The sequence below is a fragment of the Micropterus dolomieu genome, linkage group LG04 (genome assembly GCF_021292245.1).
Source record: "Micropterus dolomieu isolate WLL.071019.BEF.003 ecotype Adirondacks linkage group LG04, ASM2129224v1, whole genome shotgun sequence".
Taxonomy (NCBI): Eukaryota; Metazoa; Chordata; class Actinopteri; order Centrarchiformes; family Centrarchidae; genus Micropterus; species Micropterus dolomieu.
The window spans coordinates 24,457,581-24,477,905 of record NC_060153.1 but is presented as its reverse complement, the minus strand read 5'-3'; the positions used below and the strand labels follow the sequence as shown (position 1 = coordinate 24,477,905).

Sequence of the window (20,325 nt, the reverse complement as noted above, 5' to 3'; positions counted from 1 at the left end):
GAGCTTTCTCACACACACACACACACACACACACACACACACACGCACACACAAACACGAATAGAGTGCTGACACCAATAAGCAGCCAGTGATTTTTCTAATGGTTCTCATCTATGGGAAGGCAATTCTCATGAGGATGGTTAAAGCACTGAAAGCCATGCGTTCACTCCCCTCTACTAGTTCTGTAGCTCTCCAGCACACACATACACACAAAAAATACACACAAGTCTAGAACCTGTCTTGGCAAGAGCTTCACTTTTCCTAGTGGTTTAAACATTTTTTTCTTTACATCTGAGTTCATTTGTCTGGGAGTCGATTAACCCTCTGTCTCAGTTTTTTCCTTCATGCCACAAAGCCTTTTTTTAATATTCCTCCTTTCCAATATTGCTCAGCTACAATTTCATCCAAATCTCATCCTTTCTCACATTTACATGAACATGCACACACACACACACATTTCCTCACCTTCAACAAACTGCCTGCAAATGCCATGGAGGGAAACACAGAGGCCTTCATGTGCTATTAAAGTTTTATGTGTATGCAGGAACATGAGAATATTTTGCAGAATGGAGAGAGAAAGAAAAGAAGCGGCCACTCATGGGTTAAATGTTCAAAATGTTTAAAATTCAGATCATTTTCGAAAAAGGAAACTCAAACTGTTGCACAAAAATGATCAAGCCTCCCCGCTTCCTGCCATGAATGCCTTAAGTACCTAGCAAAAAGGCATTTGACATTGTGCTCACACAATCACGCATCCTAATTATCTTCTCTTCCCCCCTCCCCTCCCTCTACACACACACACACACACGCACGTGCGTTTTTTTTCGTACATTGTAATTTCTGTATACCTCTGAGGCATGCCACCCAATGAAATGGAACAGAAATGGGAAGGATGGTTGGAGACAGATGAGAGGAGGGAGTAGTGGTGAGGACAGAGCGAGAGGAAAGTGAAAGAGAGAGGAAATGGGAATAAAATAAGTGGAACGAGAGCAATTGACGAGCGAGAGGCAGCGAGAGTCGTGTGAAACAGCAGGTCAACTCCGGCGGCGGCGGCGTGGAAGCGTCTGCGGAGCGTTGCTGATGTGACGGCACGATGATTATGGTTTTGATGATTCACCGCTTGTAGGAAATCAGAGAGAAGAACGTATTATTATCAAGCAGCTCAATTACAGCGCAATTTCTCCCTGGCAGCGACAGCCTCTGCAGGGCTCCTCATTGAAGCTTTATTTGGGAGGCCTGCGGCGTCTGGAGGACCAGTAAGCAACCCAGCGGTGCGCTAAGACATCCCCACTTGAGATGGGAGAAAAGAAGGCAGGAGAGGAAGACCAGGAAGAGGAGAAGTGGGAGCATGCAGGGATGAAGAGGATGAGGAAGTAGTCTAGGAGAAGGATGCAAACGTGACAGCATTAAGGTGTCTCTCCGTGTTCAGGCCTCACAAGCTCCGCACTTGAGGCATTTGGTGGAGGCAGGCAGGCAGGCAGGAAGGACAGACAGGATCTAAATGCACTGCTGACGGAGAAAAACACCTGTTCAGTAATGTGTAGGAGCTCTCTGGCTGGTCCTGGTGGTTTAACAGGAATACTGAAGAGCAGCAATTCATGTGGTGCACAGAGTGTTTTATAATTTTATTTACCCTCAGAGTGTGTGTGTGTGTCGTGCATGAGCCAAGGAGCAGGGAGAGGGAGACCTTTCTGTACTTGCATGTTTGTGAGAGGGAGATTGTGTGGGTGAGTGTTTTTTTGAAACGCAGGAAGGAAGAGTATTTTATGATTTTATGCATTCTGTAGGTGGGCGCCTTCAGTACCCAGGGAACGCTGAAGAGTGCGTCGGAGTGGGTATGCACGTGTATGCATTTGTGTGGGTTGTTTGCAGGTGTGTACATCAAGTAAGCCCTGACTGTCTCCAGCGTTCCTTCCAACATCCCGTACAGTAGCTCCCCTGAGGCAAAGGCAACCTCAGCTGAACTGCTTCCTGACCTCCTAGCAATGGGAATACATGACCTTGACCATGAACACAAACCTTGATTCTCTCACATACAATGTACTGGCAACTGTGTCATGAGTATGTAAAGTGAACTATTAGGTAATTGTGTAGCTATGACCTTCTAAGTCAAACACCACCCTGTTACCACATTTAAGGTATTCTTACAGGAAATATAAACCACTTGAATCCTATTGTTACCAATGGTTCCTTTAAACATATTTTTATTCAGCAACACTAAAGAATATTTTCAAATAAACAATGGATCAAATGACAGTGTAATGTGAAAGGTGTTGCTTTTAGTGGCGAACCCACAGATTATTATCACCCAACTCTGCAGTTCCCCTTTGCTCTACTGAGCATTTTAGTGTCTTTCAACCTCATTTCCAGAAACAGCAGGCAGCTGCTTTTAGCGCAAAAGCTCTGATGAGAGCGTTAGTCGCTATGTGTCCAGCACAAATAGCGGACAGGCAAATTTAGTGACTAGCTAACATTGTGGAGCATTTAGCAACTTTAGAGCCAGATAAGGAGTTGGTGGAGACCAAAAACAGAGCTAATAGGAGAGTGATTATTGGACTTACATTCATCAGGTGGCCAGAAACACAACTCCAAAAGAATTTCTGGGTGTGTGCTGGATGTGTCAGCAACTTAATAATGCGTCAAGGTTGCGTTTACAGTGCCCCCAAGGCGACAATTAATGTTTTCTGACATAATGTATATATCCCTATTTATATTTACTCCTCATTGTGCGTGAAACATTCAAATCCAATTGGTTTTGGTTGCAACTCCAGTGTTGGTACCAATAACAAAATGGTTTAATATTTTACTTAAATAAGAAATTTCATTAAAGAAGTCAAAGTTCACAAAATATGAAATGTTGTCCAAACAAGTAGACATCCAGGAACAGGAACAATCTGATCATGGTGTTGACAGTTTTAAATACATTAACATTTTATTCATTTAGCTGAGGCTTTTATCCAAAGCGACTTACAGTTGCCATATATGTTAGAGATCGCACACCAATACTGTGCTACTAGCACAATGTGGTTGGTACCAAAAAAACATGAGCTGAAATGTAAATTATAAATGCCCTTTGCATAATTTTCTATGCATTTCTCTGCATTTACGACGATGATCATTATTATATATATATATATATCATTGGCCTGTCTAAGAGTGTGTTATTGTTGAATAGTATTACGAAACATAACAAATTCTCTCCTAATCTAAAGCATGGGCCACACTGAAATGCTATTCAGATGTGGGTAATACAAACACATATCTAACAGAAACAAATATCCATCAGGGTGAATAATCAAACCAAAGGAATCCCAACCTGTTTTAGGTGGCAGTGGAGAACTGGGATTATTGGTCAGATTCCCTCAACCATCCTCTTCAGTGTAACCCTAAATCAGAGCTCCTGTTAAGAGATGCTTGATAAAACCAGCTTGATCAGTGTTTTCAGCTTACCTCTAACTTCACCAACAGAGGGGAAAATTACAGACCTGATCCCTGCATACGTGGAGGCCATTTGGACTTAGGTTAGTTTCCAGAAACGGTCTCCAACCACAAAGTCTTTGCCAGCCGGGCCCAAACTACACTAACAAGCCTTCAAACCAAACCGGGTTCCCCTGAGGATTACGCCGGGATTTGAGTCGACGTCGGATTTATAGAAGGGATGAGACATTTATCTCCCCCCCCTCCAACATTTCTTCCTCCAGCTTTCTTCTGTCTTGCATATCTGTCTCTGTTTCTCTGCCTGTCTCTAACTCTCTTTCTTTCTTTCTCCCCTCACTTTCTCTCTTAATCACAGATAGAGACAAGTCTTCTGGGCTGTTGGCATTCAGCTCCAGCAGTGACAAGAAGAAAAAAAGGAGGAGGAGGAGGAAGAAGAAGAAGAAGAGCGCTGCTGTCAGTTCCTCTCCTCGTGCTCCACAGGACTGGAAGGACAAAAGCTTTCCCTGACAGGCCGAATCACCCCTATCTCTACCCTGCTGACGTGTCATCACCCTGTGTCCTCACCATACTGCCACGTACTACTTTCTCTTTCTGTCACATATCCCGCTGTCTTATTAGAATAACACAATTCGTGGGGATTAGTGTATGGTGTGTTGAGGAGGACATAGCAAGGCAGTGGCTCATGCTCAGTGTCATTAGTATGTGTGGGTGTGAATACATGTTCATGTGCATTTGGGTGTTACATGTGGATCAGCATGTTGCATGTCTGTGTTGCAGCACTGCAGCGATTTCAGAGAAGTGGGCAATCTCCCGTATGCTTCCCCAATGACAAGGCTGTCAAGTGTTATTCAGTGTGATGTGACCATTATGGAGGCAAACACACGCACACACACACACTCCCTACTGTCTAATCATGCCCTACAGAAGTCTGTTCATGGTGAGTGCTGCAGGGGGTACACTACAGATGTTATAGAGAGCAGTAAAAGCTATAAGTCACTCGCTTCCGCTTCCGGCCCATGGGACCTTATTTCGGAAAGAATATGTACAGTAGTCAATGGCACGAGACTACTTATTTTTTTATCCTGTTTGAACTGTGTCAATTTAAAAGATAATTCTGTCCGTCAAGAAAGTTGCAGTTTGTGGTCATAAATCCGTAAAGTTACATGTTGTTTTGTGTGAAAACTGTTAAATAAACTACATCTCTCATCTCACACAGTATACGTCACCAACATGTTACCGCGGTAAGGCTAGCTAATGGTAATTGCAAAGGAAGGGGAGGGACTTAGGCTCTTACTTATTTACAGTACTCAATGTGACCAAGACTGAAAAGGTGACTACCAGGCAATCTTACCCGATGGGAACAGGCTAGTGCCGCTTCTCATCATGTCACACCTCCCAGCTTGGCAGCATTACACCATAAAGAGAAAATTCACTTATGATCCATTATAGAAAACAAATCTTCCCTAAAGTACAAGTCTTCACAGAATTTGTGTATCAAAACAATCAATAAAACACTACACTTTTTACAACTTATTGCCCCTCCACTGGCTATAAACAAAGGTTAGTGTCACCAGATTTATTAGATTTATTTTAGTTGTAGAAATTTCCATGTCTCATGCTCAGAAGGAGTCAGTGAAATTTAAAACATCATTTGTTGAATACATTAGTTCAAATTCTGAGTTTGTGAGCCATAATTACAAATTAAACTTAATGACCTGAAAATAAATGTATTCAAATTTAGCTTTCACTCATCGCTGATTTTTAGTGCCTTGTATGGGTCAAGATTAGGGCTGCAGCTAACGATAATTTAAGTATTAAAAGCTTCTATAGATTATTTTAACAATTCATCGATGCGTTGTTTAAGAAGTACTTTTGCTTGGCGGCGACTGAATCTTTGAATCTGTACTAAGGAAGAGACAGATCAAAGTTTAAATCCACAATAATCTGATTAAAATTCAAACCACTGCAATAAATTTACCACAGTGTCCTTTGAGTTTAATGTGTTAAAAACATTTCTTTTTATTGAGTAGCTCAATGTGATGGTGATATTTCTTTAAGGATGTACAGTGTTTTACAGCAGTTGGCTCTGAGCTCTTTTTCTAAAATACAGCAGATCTATTTAAAGGGATAACCCCACATATACTAAACAGCAAGGGAGTTGAGTGGTTGGCCTAATGACCCCACCATATGGTGACTGTCTAGTCCAAACCTGTGTGTGCATGTGTGTGCAGTCTTTTAGCTCTGCGCTAAATATCAACATGGATACCCGACTTCAGATAAAACTAATTCAGCCCCCCCACCTCTCTGTCTCTCTCTCAGGCTGTCTGCTAAGCCTCTTACCTTTGGGATTATTGGTAACGCCAGGTATTATATAGCTTCATTCATCTGGATGATGCGTTATTAATGTGTTGGGGAATGAAACCATCTGTAACGACAGGCAGAGGATGATGGGAGGATTGCGGGGGGGGGGGGCTGTCTCACAGAGGCAGGAGAGACGGCTGAGATGAAGTTGTGTTGATGATGTTTTTGTTGTGTGTGTGTGTGTGTGTGTGGAGGGTAAGTTGACACAGAGCGATGCAGCTCTAATTGGTTGTAATGGTGAGGTTTGTTTGAATAGACTTGACAGGAGAGAGATGAACAGTAGTTATGATCTTTGATTTTGCAGTTTTACAGTTGAGGCATACAAAGGCATCAAGCTGTGCACAAAGCACAAGCAGACATGCGGGAATATACACAGTCTAACAAAGGAGAAAGGATATTAAGTTGTGTGTCTGTTAAGCCCCTTTCAGGCATGCACTTTACTCTGTAAATTTACTGTCAAACAAGTCTCTGAGTTGATTTCTTCCTACTTGTCAGACATGGCATCCGTAACATGTCCATGTTCATATATCTGTATAAAATGGGTATTGGGCTTACATGCAGCAACATGCAGACAGGTGACAAATTAAAGGAAAGACCTGTATAGATGAGTGGAAAAGCAGATGCCACTGTTTCCATACAAGATATGAGGGGTCATATACGATAATGTGAGTATTTCACTTGCCCTTCACCCTTTCACCACCCGCGACCCTACCACCCCTGCTTCAAAACATAGTCAGACTGACCATCAGGAGCACCGGGAGAAATCCCGGAGGGCCTGTCGTTCTGTGGGCCGCTTGAGGAGCCCGTTACACAAACAAGAGTGAGAGAGATGCATCACTGGAAGATGAAGCTATAAGACAGAAGACAATACGGATAAGATATGCAAGGTTTGGGTGTGGCTAGCTGGCCATATAGCTATATCGGGTACTTTTGTTGGAACATCAATCAATCAAACTTTATTTCTAAAGCACATTTAAAAAAACCAGGTTGACCAAAGTGCTGTACATTGACATGAAACAAAAAATAGACAAAATACAACACCAGACAAATACAACATACAGTTATCATGCCAGATTAAAAGCCAAGGAATAAAAATGTGTTTTAAGTCGTGATTTAAAAACCGAAAGGCTTGGTGCCAGTCTGACATGGAGAGGCAACGTGTATATAAACTTTTTATAAAGTCAACATCAGTTTTTGTGAACTGACAATTCAATACCTGGATGGGGCAGGAGATTAAAAAAAAGTTGACGCGCTACAGTGAACTTTTGAAATGTTGAGCTCATTGTTATGCACAAATGTTTATTATTATTTGACAAGTTAGCACTTAGCATTAACACATTTTTCATGTACGATTTAATGACTGAAAACAACCCACAAAAATTACACTGCTCTAACTCTATTTTACTAGTGGTACGCTATATAGTATCAAAGCTCTGGCTGTGAGTCCAGTGTTTTCACTGGGCCTTTCTGAAACTACTTGCTTCTCCCTCTCCCTACCTACTTCCACTCCGTTTGCGCGTTCATGTGGAGGGTCCACCAGATTGAGTGCCATCCGAATGAGGGCGGAATGGTAGTGGGTTGTTAAACCCTCCAATGCCGAGTGAGCACCTCTGCCAGCTTGTTGAAGGTGTGTAAACTAGTTTGTTGCACGAAGGGGGACTGTTTTTCAAATGTGAGTTCCATGTGACTACGCCCGTAAACATGTAGGATTTTTAAATTCTGAAACTACACTAAAATTTCATATCACCATTCACAGGTTAACAATGTAGCCCCAAGGTTATATTGTGTTTAATAAACAATGCTTTTGTCTGATAGATAACACAACTGTTGTTTTTATTGAATCGTATTATCTCATCCGAAAATCTTCAGTCAAAACAAAATAGCCTACATTAAACGACCACGTAACAAGCAACAAAGGCATCAAAGAAAAATAGCTAAGTCTTTATACATTTTAACTGTTTAAAATTCTTCAGACTATATATTGCTCCAGTATAATGTATGATTTATACTGAAATGTTGGATTTGTGAATGTAATATTTTTCAGATAAGGTAAAGAGGTTCAAATATATAGGGTTTTCTTTACAATGAATATCAATCTTTTCATAAAGAATATAATATTTATTTTTCGTAAATATCTAAATCATGTTCTTAAAGAAATATTCGACACAAACACAAACAGAACATGAATGACAAATTCTTTCAGTTTCGTTATTGCAAAAAACAAGCTTTTCCTCAACATCTAACTGTTGTTTGTTTGATACACATATTATTATATTATAGCAGCGAGTGCAGCGGTAACATCAGATCCTATTTACGCTGGGGGGAGAGGGTAGTTCGTCTGAAAGTTGGCTGCAGTTTTTATACCCTTCGCGGGTAAGGGAGCTCTATTTGAGTGTGAGGGTGACTCCGACCCTGTTTTCCCCTCCTCTCTTGTGTCTATCCCTGTGTATGTGTGTGTCTATTTCCTGTTCAAATACGATTGTTCGCCTGCTACTCGTTGCCAGATTGTAACTCTCAGCCAACTTGCCTCCAGTGAATACTGGTTTTTGTGATCATTGCCTAGTGCCCTGGAGAACCAGAAACTTGGATAATCTATGACGCAGGGCCCTGTAGCTGTTCAGGAGGCTTGTGGTGGCCCAACACTTTACTACAACCCTTTATGTAGACTTCACTCAGAGTTTCATATGTCACCCATCTGTAGCTCTCTGTGACGGAAAAGCTCCATGTTGACTCTCTTCAAACCCTGCAAATGGTGCTTCAGTGCTTGTGTGATTACTGGTCCATCTTTTAGTCAATAAGACATTGTGAAAAATACTTGTCAGATTTTCCCAAAGCCCAATATGATATCTTCAAATTGCTTGTTTTGCCCAACCAGAAGCATAAAACCCAAGGTTTTTCATTTACAATTAAATAAAGCAGAGAAAAGCAGCAAATGCTCACATTTTTGAAGCTGGAACAAAATAATATTTGGCTTTTTTTTGTTTGTTAAATGCCTTAGCCAAAATTGTTGCTGATTCATTTTCTGCTGATCGTCTATAGCGGCAAAAAGTGCCATCAATAAAGAGAAACACTCAAACATTCTATCTTTGTGATAAAATATAAACATTTGGGCTTTCAAATGATTCCCATCCCATTGCAACCCTGTATATTACACCTCAATACCCTTCTTAAATTGTGTCTGTAGCAAAGACTATCAAAAACTAGTGTAGTAGTGTAAAGGGACAATGACTGCTTGGTCATAGTTCTTGTCTTCTTCTTCTTAAATCAAACAGGAATTCCCATGCTGAAATTTCAAACATCACCAGGCCTATTCTTCATGAGTGCATTACTTTCTGAGCCATTTTTAAGTAGAATACTTTCCATACTGTGCTGATGTTAAACCCTTTGCTATTTACTTAATGATGCAGTTATCCATTTGCCCTATTAAATACAATACAATAATGGAACTTGCTCTACTCTCATCTCCTAAGCAAGAGTCAACATAATTGGCTGTATGAATCATGCCAGAGAGTTTTCTGCTCCTGAGTGTATGTTTAGTATTTCTAACATAGTGACACTTGAATAGTTAAATGGGGGGGGGGGGGGGGGGGGGGGGGGGGGGGGGGGCAGAGAGAGACAGGCTGCTGGCTCTTCTGTAAACAGATTACATGGATACCACACTGAAGAGGCCTCAATTACATTCAGCACCTGTGTTAGAAGGAGTGTTTTGCAGGTAAGTGTCTGTGTGGTGATGTTTAAGCTGCCATGGATATCCAAACGTTTAGTCTACAAAGTATATATAGTCTGAAGTTTTAAGATACCATATTGACACTGATATTTCACATATGAGTAGGATCATCTCAGTGAAATTACATGACCAGGTTTTATTCTACATTATGATACTAATAAAATGTTTTCCCGTTGACATTTTGAAGAAGGAAGGCGTCATGTATACAAATTACACTTAAACATCAAAGTGTCTTCAGTTTTTGATGTGTCTCTTTCAAGTCTGAGGTGCACGCTTCTCCCCTCAGATCTCAATATGTTTCCACCTCTCTCGGAGACTAACGGCACTTTAAAATGAAGCTCTCTGTGTGCAAAATCATGACAGATGGATGGACTGATGGGCAGGCTGTACTTCACTTTTCACTCATTACTTACAAAGTAACACTTTGTTGATGTAAAGCGAATCCAGTGAAAAATCAGAAGAAAATGTTTGCACCATTGAAAATGTCACATCACACAACAGTAGTAGTAGTAGTCATGTACAGTACATATTAGATCACTGTTAAAAAAAATCAACTAACACATAAACTGTAATTTAAATGCAAAACACATAGCCTAATCCTAAACTAATGTTGTAGAATTGACATGGTTCCTCTGCTGCTCCACTTGAGTGACGTTAAGCTAATGGTACCATAAGGAAGTTGCATTTTACAGTCTAACAGCCTTTGCCTTTATCCACAATATTATTTGTATTTTTATATCTATGGTATAGAATCCAAAATGCTTCCTGCAGTGTTCCAGTCAAAATATTATAAGCTTTGACTAATGGCCTAATGCCGTTAAATCTGTTTTCGTTCAGTTCATAGACCATCTACGTATGCTCTGTGTTATCAGTACTGTTTTTGCACTTTTTACTTCCTTTTCTTAATTTCAGTTTCCATTCATGCATACAGCGTCTTTTGAAACCATACTTCCTTATTCACAGGAACTAACAAAATATGAACAACAAAACAAATACATAACAACCTCAAACTCCATACGTGTAAACCACACTGTGCATCTGTTCATTTACAGCCCCACCAAATTACTGTTTTATAAACAAATTAACTTAAAACACAAATGATTTCCTCCTATGATAACTACATTTTATAGAATGCTATGTATATTAGAAATCCTTGCTGTACTTAACTTCCCCTTATACTTAAGAAGCCTCTAATAACATAACTAACGTATGAACTGGACGTTCTACCGAAGATACTTTGTGTTCACTTATGTGTTCATCTCCTTTGTTTAAATTTATATCTTCTAAGTCCATCTTTGCCCGATACAGTCTCTGAAACGCTTCCAAGTCTCCACAGATCTTGACTGTGGTTCATCTGTGTCTATCACTTCATCACCTGGTTGAATGTTTCTCTCAGGCATGTGCCCTCGTTGTCTGACCTAGATGTGATGGAGGTACTCCTTCCTCCAACGGCTCCAAACCTGTTCTGCCAGATACTGCACTTGGCACCATCTTTTTGGTTCATACAAGTCCTCTCTGACAAACTTGCCCAAGGGTGGTAGGGCAGTAGTGGCTTTCGTGGTGATGAGGTGATTAGGAGTGAATGGTTCCAAGCTATTTGGATCAATCAGGCTGTCTGTGTAAGAGGGCGGCTGTTTACCATTTCCATAGCCTCATACAATAAAGTCCTTAGGGAAGCGTCACTGAGTCTACCAGGGTAAAGTTTCTTACAGTCCTTATCTGATCACTCCACCACTCCACTTCAATGATGTGTGCTCAAGACAAAATCATATAGTTTTTCTACAAGGAAGGTTGCCATTCTCTCAGCATCAACTTCCTGTAGAGCTGCATTCAGTTCAGTTTTGGCACCTACTTTGGTCACACTTAATTTGATTGCAATGCAGACCACTGATGAAAACATCAGTTGACAGATCCTCTAGCATCTCAACATGAATGGCACGAGAGCAAAAGCTTGTTAAGAACAGGCCATATCTTTTGTGTTCTTATCTTCTTGTTGGGTCATAAATGGGCTGAAACAATCTATGCCACATTATGTGAAAGGTGGTGAGAGTTCTCTTCGTTCTCCAATGAGATCACTCATTTTCTATCCTTCCACAGGTCTCCTTAGTCTCCGACAGACCACATACTTGTGAATGTAGGATGCAACAGATTTGCTTAATCCTTGGATCCAATAGCTAGTGAATTGGATTGCATAGATGGTACAGCCTTTGTCCTGGTGTTCAAACCTTTCTTGGTAGCATGCAAGTCAGTTTTATGATATGATATTCTCTGGGGATGACTGTCAGTGCTTGAATGAGCTAGGAAGGATTGAACAATGTAGTCTTTCTCCCACCATGAGCACAGCATCTCTATCTAAAAAGATGATATAGCTTGTTCTTACTTGGCAGCAGATTCCCTTTGCTTAGTGTCTTAATTTCTTCTTGATATGCAGGTCTTTGATGATCACAAGCTCTGTGTTATGATGTTCATTTAAGGTAGAGTGCGCACTTCATTTGTGTTTTGGGAGTCGCCGTCAGAGATGTGCTACCAACTCACTTATTCAGCAGTCTTTGTTCCAGAATATTCTCTTTTGCTGGAGGGTGTATTTCCCTTTCCCACAGGAACTTGGGACCCATGAGCCAATTGGATGACAGCAGCTCATTCACTGTTATTCCCCAGAACGCATTGTCTGCAGGGTTTTCATTGGTGGAGATTAGGCCTGTGCCGATTGGATCGAATATTGACGATTAAAGGGATGATCAGCGATATTAAGGCAATTTTAACTAACTCACTATCAGAACTAAGATGACATAAAAACAGTCTCTAGAATCTGCACCACACTGCAGTGTTTTCCATTCATTGATTTATTTGTGGCGCCACGCCATGCCAATCAACGGTGACCGCCACATAGTATATAAGATCTAATATTGGTAAAATCATAATTCATTGTGGAGCAGCGCACGGCGCATAGATTCGCTCAGCACCTCCACTTGCTTGCTCGCTGTTTGTTTATAGAAAAAATAATGCATTCAGGTTCACTCTGAGAAGTCAGTCTATCTATTTTCTTAACACAATGCTGTCAATGTCGGAGACCCACCTTCAAATAAGTTATAAGCAAGCATGTAAGGAGTCTAGCTAATAAGGATAACTGTATGTTAACACATGTATATAGCTCGGTTGTCGAGGTTAGTATGCTGTACATAGCTGCTATCGATTGCACACAATCAGATCGCCAGGGACCAGTGTAAAAATGCCTTGCTTCAATATTCTAGGATGACTTCAGAGTTTTTCCATAAGAACTCTTTCGCATTTCTATAAACTAGCTCTTCTCTGATCGTGTTACTCACTTTGACTGAGACTGCTGCTGCTGTCACTTCTAACCTTGGAATAGTGGTGACTTTTATGGGAGACATGCAAGATTTTCCCATGATGAAAACCGAGTGAACATCCATCCTTGTTATTAAGTCTCAGATAAGAACACTGTCCATACTCAAATGTGTTTGCATCTGAGAAATAATGCAGCTCCCCTTTCACCACCCTTCCATGGTTGGCAAGCACATAACATCTGGATATCTGTATTTTCTCCAGATGGAGGAGATTTTTTCTGTGGTCTCCGATGTTCAGGCAGGTCATCCCAACCAACACTTCAATGACACATTTCTTGAAGATTTCCCACTGAGAAGATAGGGGGCAATAGATCCCAGGAGGTTGTAAATAGATGCAACACCGGATAATATTCCATGCTGTGTGGAAAGTTGGTCTTTTCAGTGTGATGTTGAATGTAAAGCAATCCCTTTCTATGCTCCAATGAGCCAGTTTACTTAGCTGAGCAGTAAAAGACACAATTGTTCTGGTTTCTTTGGGTGATAAATGCCATGATGTGGAAACCATTTCTCCCCATGTAGTCCATCATCCTGAGCTTTCTCTACATCACCTCTTTTGATGATGTCACTCAATATAATCTGTACTTAATATAATCTTCATTGTATTTCTCATCTTTGGAGAAGATGTCTTGGCTGACTCGGACCTCTGTGATCTGTCTGCAATTAGACATGTATGGCCTTTCCTTGACGGGCAATGGTATTTCATTATGTCGTTGTTAATTTTTTCTTATGCCTTGTTGAGGAAGATGGGATCCTCTTCCCTCACATTACTTCTCAGCCTGCTAGTTTACTCCATTTTACGTTAGCAAAGCGAGCAACAATAGCCACATTTTTCTGAGGGCAGCAGGGTATATAATACAATAGATAAGAGTGACTGTGCATTTTCCAAAGCCCCTTGATGGAGGACAAGACATGGCCTTTTGTTAAATCTTGAGCATGGAAGCTCATTTTTCACCGTGAATGTGGATGGAGAACATTTTCTCACACATATTGTGAACTGGCAATTAACCACAACATTAAAAAAACAAAATACTTGATTTGTTCCTACATTCAAAATTTAGATTTCAAGCTGACAGCCCTAATACATATTCATAAACAGACAAGTTACACTCACACACAACTTGCAGCTAATAGGACTGCATTAGCTATGACTGTCCAAAGCCCTCGTCACAACCTATGTCGTAGCACTATGTACCGATTCAAAAAAGGAAACCTCACACTTTGTGTGTGTGTGTCTGTGTGTGTGTGTGTAACTATAAATGTTTATTTGTATGTGGGTGCATTTGTGTGGAGCTGCTTCCCTTCATCTATGTACGTACATACATAATTTTGGGTGTATGTGTGAGTGCTTGTGTGTGTACAGTATGAGTGTCTGTGTGAGTCAGCACTGTGATCCTGGACACAGTGGGATGAATCACATTGTGGTTGTGGCGGTGGTTGGAAAATAGACTGGTAGCATCAATAGATTTCAGCAAAACTCCTAAATGCGAAACATATGTATAGTCCATTGTTTCTTGTACTGTACATGATTACAATTTAAATGATTATCCCAGCATGACTGGAGTGTTTGCTAAGTTATTTCATTTTCAGTCCCTTTAATGTTCATTCTGACAGTCTTTGACAAACATCTAAGGGCTCATTTATTCTCATTAAATCCTAAAAAACAGCTTCAAAGACTTTGACTGCAGTCAGTATAAGTAGTCCCCACAATATGAGAGTAAGAAGTGTTATTTAAAGTTACATACAAACATTAATATCAGGTTATTTATGAGCTAATGACACAGGAGTCTGAGACTTAACACTGTAACCCATCCACCAATGTGTCCCTGAGCAAAACACTTAACCCCTAGTTGCTCCAGAGTTGTGCTACCTCTGATATGTATAGCAATTGTAAGTCACTTTGGATAAAAAGCGTCAGCTAAATGAATAAATGTAAATGTAATAAATGTAATATCTCATTTCTTTGTATAAATTAGGTTTGCAGCAAAGCCAAGTAAGCCACTCTGGGAAAATAACTATGGTGAACATCTTTATAATACAATATAATATATAATATTTTGTATATGGTATATTATTTTGGGTACACTTATCATGTATATATTATCACCATCCTGGGAAACCGTATAAAATAAAGGCAGAGGAAAATGTGCATTTTCAGATGGTTTATAATACCATCTTTGCCATAGGAAAACATTAGGAAAACTCTGTGCAATGGAAAAAGTGTACATCAGAGGTAGTGTTACATGTAATAGCATGACTAATAGGGAAAGTCTTTACAACATGTGTGAGCTGCACACCCACTGGGCACATGGGGATCATGACAGTATATGACTACCGCGGCAGATGGAAAGAAAACGCTGACGACCAGATGTGAAGGAGCTGGACACTTTTCAAAGCTTTACGCCTCTCTTTCTGAACGTAGCCTGGTTTAATTCTGGCAAATTAACAGTTTTTTGCATGCATCACCAGGACCGCCTTAATAAGTACCTATTAATAATAATTGTGATGCTATCTCCTGTAATAAACTGATGTCAGGCAAAACAAGACAGACTAATTAATAAGTGTGGACACTTCTGATGGGTTGTTGCAGTCTGCAACAGGTACCCACCGTTTTAACTCTCACAGCTAATATCATTCATACGATTATATCCAGATTTATAAAGCTATGAAGACGCGAAAAACAAGCTGTGGTGTTTGTTGGACTAAAGAAGAAAACATCTAAGCTCTCCAGCAGAATTTCCCTCAAGAGACACAACAGGAGACAACCACTAATGACAACTGTAGCTCCTGCCTGCTGGGATGACACATCCAAAGCTATGCATAATGTTTCCATTCAGTCAAGTTATCACACAGAAATTCTGCTATTGTCACACTTTAGCTTCTGGCTCATTCTATTCTGGATAAAAGTGCTGTTCTCCCCTCTCTCAGGCGTGGTGCCTCATATAGCATCAGTTGGCGCTTATGCGTCACCCTTAGGCTGGACAACTCTGCCTCACCAAGCCACACACACAAACACACACACACCACCCACAAGGGAAGAAAGAATGAAAATGCAGTAATTAACCAGTTGAGGTGGGAATGCATGTGGCTGAGGACGACCAGTTGAATGTTATAAGTCCAGGGGCCACAGAACTGTAGGGAGCGAGTCGACAATCTGACAGGAATCTGACAGAAGGCGAGCTGACTGGCTGGTGGACTGACTGGCATACAGGCTGCGTGAAGTGCCTAACAGCGATGAGGGATGAAAGCCCTCCTTTAAAAGGTCACGGTGCAGATCTACTGTGTGTTTTAATAGTGAAACACATTTGGACAAATCGGTGTTGACGCAGCGTGAATAGGTTCTGATCCAACAGAACCACAGTTCTTGTTATGTCACTGCATAACTAATTTAAGTACAAGTCTAATCGCAATATTGCAGTAAATCCATTCAACAAATAATAACAGTAGTAAAGTGGTATAACATAAACCCAATATGGAGCACTACAGACACACTTTGAGTCCGTGGAAGACTATTATATTAGAGTGTTATTTTGTTACAGGATTCTCCAACTATCCAAAAATAGACTCGAATATAACCCGTCCTTTGCATGACTTTGTACTGCGGAGATGCCGGCAGGTGGGACAAACAGTCCTACCAGATGAAGTGAGTGAGTCACTGTAAAATCTGCGGAGGAGACAGATGATACAGTGCACTGCTCAGTGTGACTGACTGAGCGCAGAGGCCACAGTATATCATACTACATCAAAGCCGGTTATCTACCGGTTGCATAGTGGCTGAAGAGTAGGCTATACTTGAATGGCTGGCAGCTTTGTGAAGGGAAAGCGCTGCATGTTTGCCAGGAACAACTGCGTCCAATTTCTTTAGGGCAGCCGAACTGCTTGAGAGACCATGCGAGCAAGAAGCTCGAGAATTTAATTCCAGCCATCAGGTTGTGAAAATTAATCACATGCGGCGCAGGAGCACTGTACAAATACAAAACCTGCTCATTGTGCAGCCTCCGGGGCGCAGGGAGCAGTCAGTGGAGCCTACAAATAAACATTTGAGTTTTGGGGGGGAGCAAATTCGTACATTTTCAGTGAGCAAAGCAGCGCATTGGCTCATCTACTTCCTGAATGGACACAGATACACAGGCTGTCTTAATATTAAATTATTCATTTTGTGTGCAAGATGTTCATTATGCAGGTCTGCTTGTTTGCTTTGGCTCCATAATCACATCTGACTTGACCTATGAGTCTCATGTTGCCACTACCAATAAAACTGTTTGTGTTGTCACAAACAACAGATGACTCTAATCTTTGTACACTCATCAAAAACAACTCTGCAAATTAGGTTATGTTTCAATTTGGCCTTGCTCAGACAGTACTGCTGAGGCACGCAGCTACTGTTGACTTAAAACACCAAATAGACCGTGACAGCTATAGGCTGCAACCCGAGTCAGCGAACTCTGCTATTCAGGCACCTCCTCAGCTACCACCTTCTGAAAGGATTTGCCCTGCCATGCTATCATTCTGCCCTGGAGTGTGAACTACACGCTGAGTTCAGATTTCATACTCTTTGGCATTTTAAACTGGAGTCTGGACCGGAGTGCGTTCATTCAAACGGCGCAATGTGGCTCCTGTCCTCAGCACGCATTCGGCGGAGGATGCTCGAGTTAAAAGGGCTCGCTTGCATCTGTCTTGCTTCAGACATCCTATCATCTCCCTGCGAGGCAGCCTCTGTTCAAGAGACAACACTCAAACATGAATTCATTTTGAGGCCCGGCCGTGAGCTCCCAAAGAGCGCAAACTGGAGATGTTTTGACCTGCCTGCCAACCCCTCCGGGCTTCATCCCCGGCGAGACAGTGTCTTTTTAGCGGGGATGTGATGTGAATGCATCGTTAGCACCTCTGTCTTACCGGCTGCTGTATGTGGCGAGACGTCCCCTTCCCGGGCGGAGGAAGATGCTGCCGCTGCCGCTGGTGGACCCCGTGCTGGAAATCGCTGCCAGCGGCTTTGTTGTCCCTCTTCTCCCGCACGTTGGAGCCTCCGTTTTCCCTGTCTTCGCCGGAGTCGAGGCTGCTGAAGTTCCACACAATCAGCGTCTGCACCAGCAGCACCGTGAGGGCAGCTATCAGGGCGGACCGCGACCGGCGGGCCAACCTGCGAGCACACACGCCGCCAACCATCTTCGCACCGGGCTGCACGGAGCTGGAGGACCGTCTGTGGCTCTGCAGAGCGCGACGGGAGGAAGGACTGGAAGTAGAGAGAGGACGAGGAGGAGGAGGGAGGGAGGCTGAGCTTGATGGTGGCGGAGGCGAGGAGGAGCATCGTGGAGGAGAAGCACAGGGCCACCATGTGGTGAAACGCGTGTTCAGCGACAGACTTGATACTCCAGGCTACTGGACTCGTGTCTTTTCTCTCTATGACAGAAATTCACCCTAAATGTTCATCTTTCCAAGATTCTGATAATAACAAAATACCTGCAAATGCTGAATATTCAAATGCTCAATATCATTATTAAGGCAGATTAGCTGTGTTACTGGGCCTCCAGGGGTGACAGATAATCTCCAACAGGGGCGTAGCCTGGAATTCTGGGTCCCCTGATAGGCCTATAGGCTAATATTGCCTCCGGGAACCATTTAGCTAATTCAAACATCCCAGTTGAATTTTTGTACGGCCTTCGCCTTTGGAAATATTTTTATCTCAATTTTAAACCCCAATTGCTGGATCCCAGCTGCAATCCAATAAGGAAAATGCTTTCTTCTCTGCCTCCCATGATGTAAGTTACAGCTGTGTGGTAGAGCTGCTATGAATTCAGATATTTGCCCCTCCCTGGCTGGGTGTGCCTGGTCATTTGTTCTTGCTCTTTTGAATGATCCGAGCCACTGTAAAGGCCCCCACTTCAGTCCTCTTGGAAAGACTCTTGCGTTTGGCATCAGTATTATTTCTCCCCCTGCCAACATCCACACATCACATTTTTCACATATTCATTCACTTTCTCTTTTTAGCTGACCTTATTTGGACATGATCAGAGAGCAGAGGTAATTGAACTCATACAATGTGTGGAAATACATAATAGGCTATAGATATTTTGATATAAAATAAGCATCTTCAAAGATATTGAATGGATTCAAATTTATTGGACAGAGAGTGTATTGGCCCCACAATGCTGTGTCTGCTCTACAGAAAACAAATTCTTAAAATTTAAGTTTAACTGGCAACAAGGAAACACAGTTACAACAGTGGGGATTTGGGTACTTTGCAACTGTGGTTTATTGCACCTTAGTGCAATAGTAGAACACATTTTCAATCATTTCTCTGCTGCTTAACATGATTAAAAAGATGCTACTCAAACTGGTGGTCTCCTGGGATTTAGTGCAGAATAGCTCACATAAACTCATGTCTGTACAGGACACCTTGTAAATGAATCCACATGAAAAACCAAAGCACATTTAATACATACATACAACATGAAAGTTCTGCATCAGATTATGCACTAGCTGTCTGTTGGTCTTAACTGTGCATGGTAATTATGAAGAAAAACTACAAGACTTAAAATGATGATTTCATTCACACTGAAAGGAGACTGTCTAGCACTTGCTAAGAGTTTGTGTAGGAAGCTTCATAAATAACTCTCAACTCGTACTCTGAGGTGGGAATATTTTTAGTCCAATCAAACTTCTTAGGAATGAGAGAGAGATGCTTGTTAAAAACCGCTTCCTGAGCTCCACTGACATGCAAACGCAATGAGTAACAGAGACAGAAAGCTTCTCTGGCGGATACACAGCACAACACCTCACCTACACCAAGATGGTAATTTGGGTTTTGCTTGGTTTGTATAGTAACAGGATGATGACAGGTTGATGCTGCCAAGCTTAAGACCTAAGCCAGCTATAAAATGAATAGAAAACACCTTAAGAACACACGAAGAATAATCTTAAACTTTGACTTATGAGTCGAGAAATTCTTCGCAAACATAGGGCTTAGGCACTTTGTGTATGTGCTAAAATAAACTTACAGCTCCATCTAAATCTGACTCAAATACTGACGGCAGTGACTCCTGAGTGTTGTTAAATGAGGACAAAAGTGATGTCTACCAAAAATGCTCTTCCCTCAAGCACTGAATCAGCCAATCGTAGGCCTCCAAAGGTTATGTGTCAGGGCTGCATCACACCATTCATCAGGGTTTAGTGCACACCTCTGAAAGCCCACTCATCACTCATTATAGCCAATGTTCATCTAATAAATTGAAGGATAAGAACGTTTATACTGTATGATGAGACTTTTGCCGACAATAATGATTAGGTTAGACTTGAATCAGTTAAAGAAAGCCATGTTTTCAAATGTAAGTGATAAATATCTGTGGAGGGCCGGTCAAAAGTGCATTGTGTGCATGCATGAAAAAAAAACAACTAATTTCTCATTGAGAGATGTATTATTATACAGCAAGTGTCCAA

The 20,325-nt window shown here is 41.5% G+C and overlaps 1 protein-coding gene and 1 long non-coding RNA gene across 3 annotated transcripts in view; one reads left to right on the top strand and one right to left on the bottom strand.

Annotated features, from left to right (window-relative positions):
• Positions 1–20,325, top strand: part of LOC123970010 — a 112,115-nt gene that overhangs the window by 23,560 nt on the left and 68,230 nt on the right. The window contains exon 2 of the long non-coding RNA XR_006824843.1: positions 3,794–4,013. This is a non-coding gene — a long non-coding RNA (uncharacterized LOC123970010). The remainder of the gene's footprint in view (positions 1–3,793; positions 4,014–20,325) is intronic.
• xylt1 (xylosyltransferase I) overlaps positions 1–20,325 on the bottom strand; it is a 95,568-nt gene that overhangs the window by 71,655 nt on the left and 3,588 nt on the right. Inside the window, exon 1 of one of the 2 annotated variants that reach the window (XM_046047850.1) lies at positions 17,785–18,357. The exons of the other annotated variant lie outside the window; for it this stretch is intronic. Coding sequence (XP_045903806.1) covers positions 17,785–18,054 — 270 coding nt within the window. The 5' untranslated portion in view covers positions 18,055–18,357. Of the gene's footprint in view, positions 1–17,784; positions 18,358–20,325 lie in introns of those variants that run through there. 2 annotated transcript variants of the gene reach the window in all.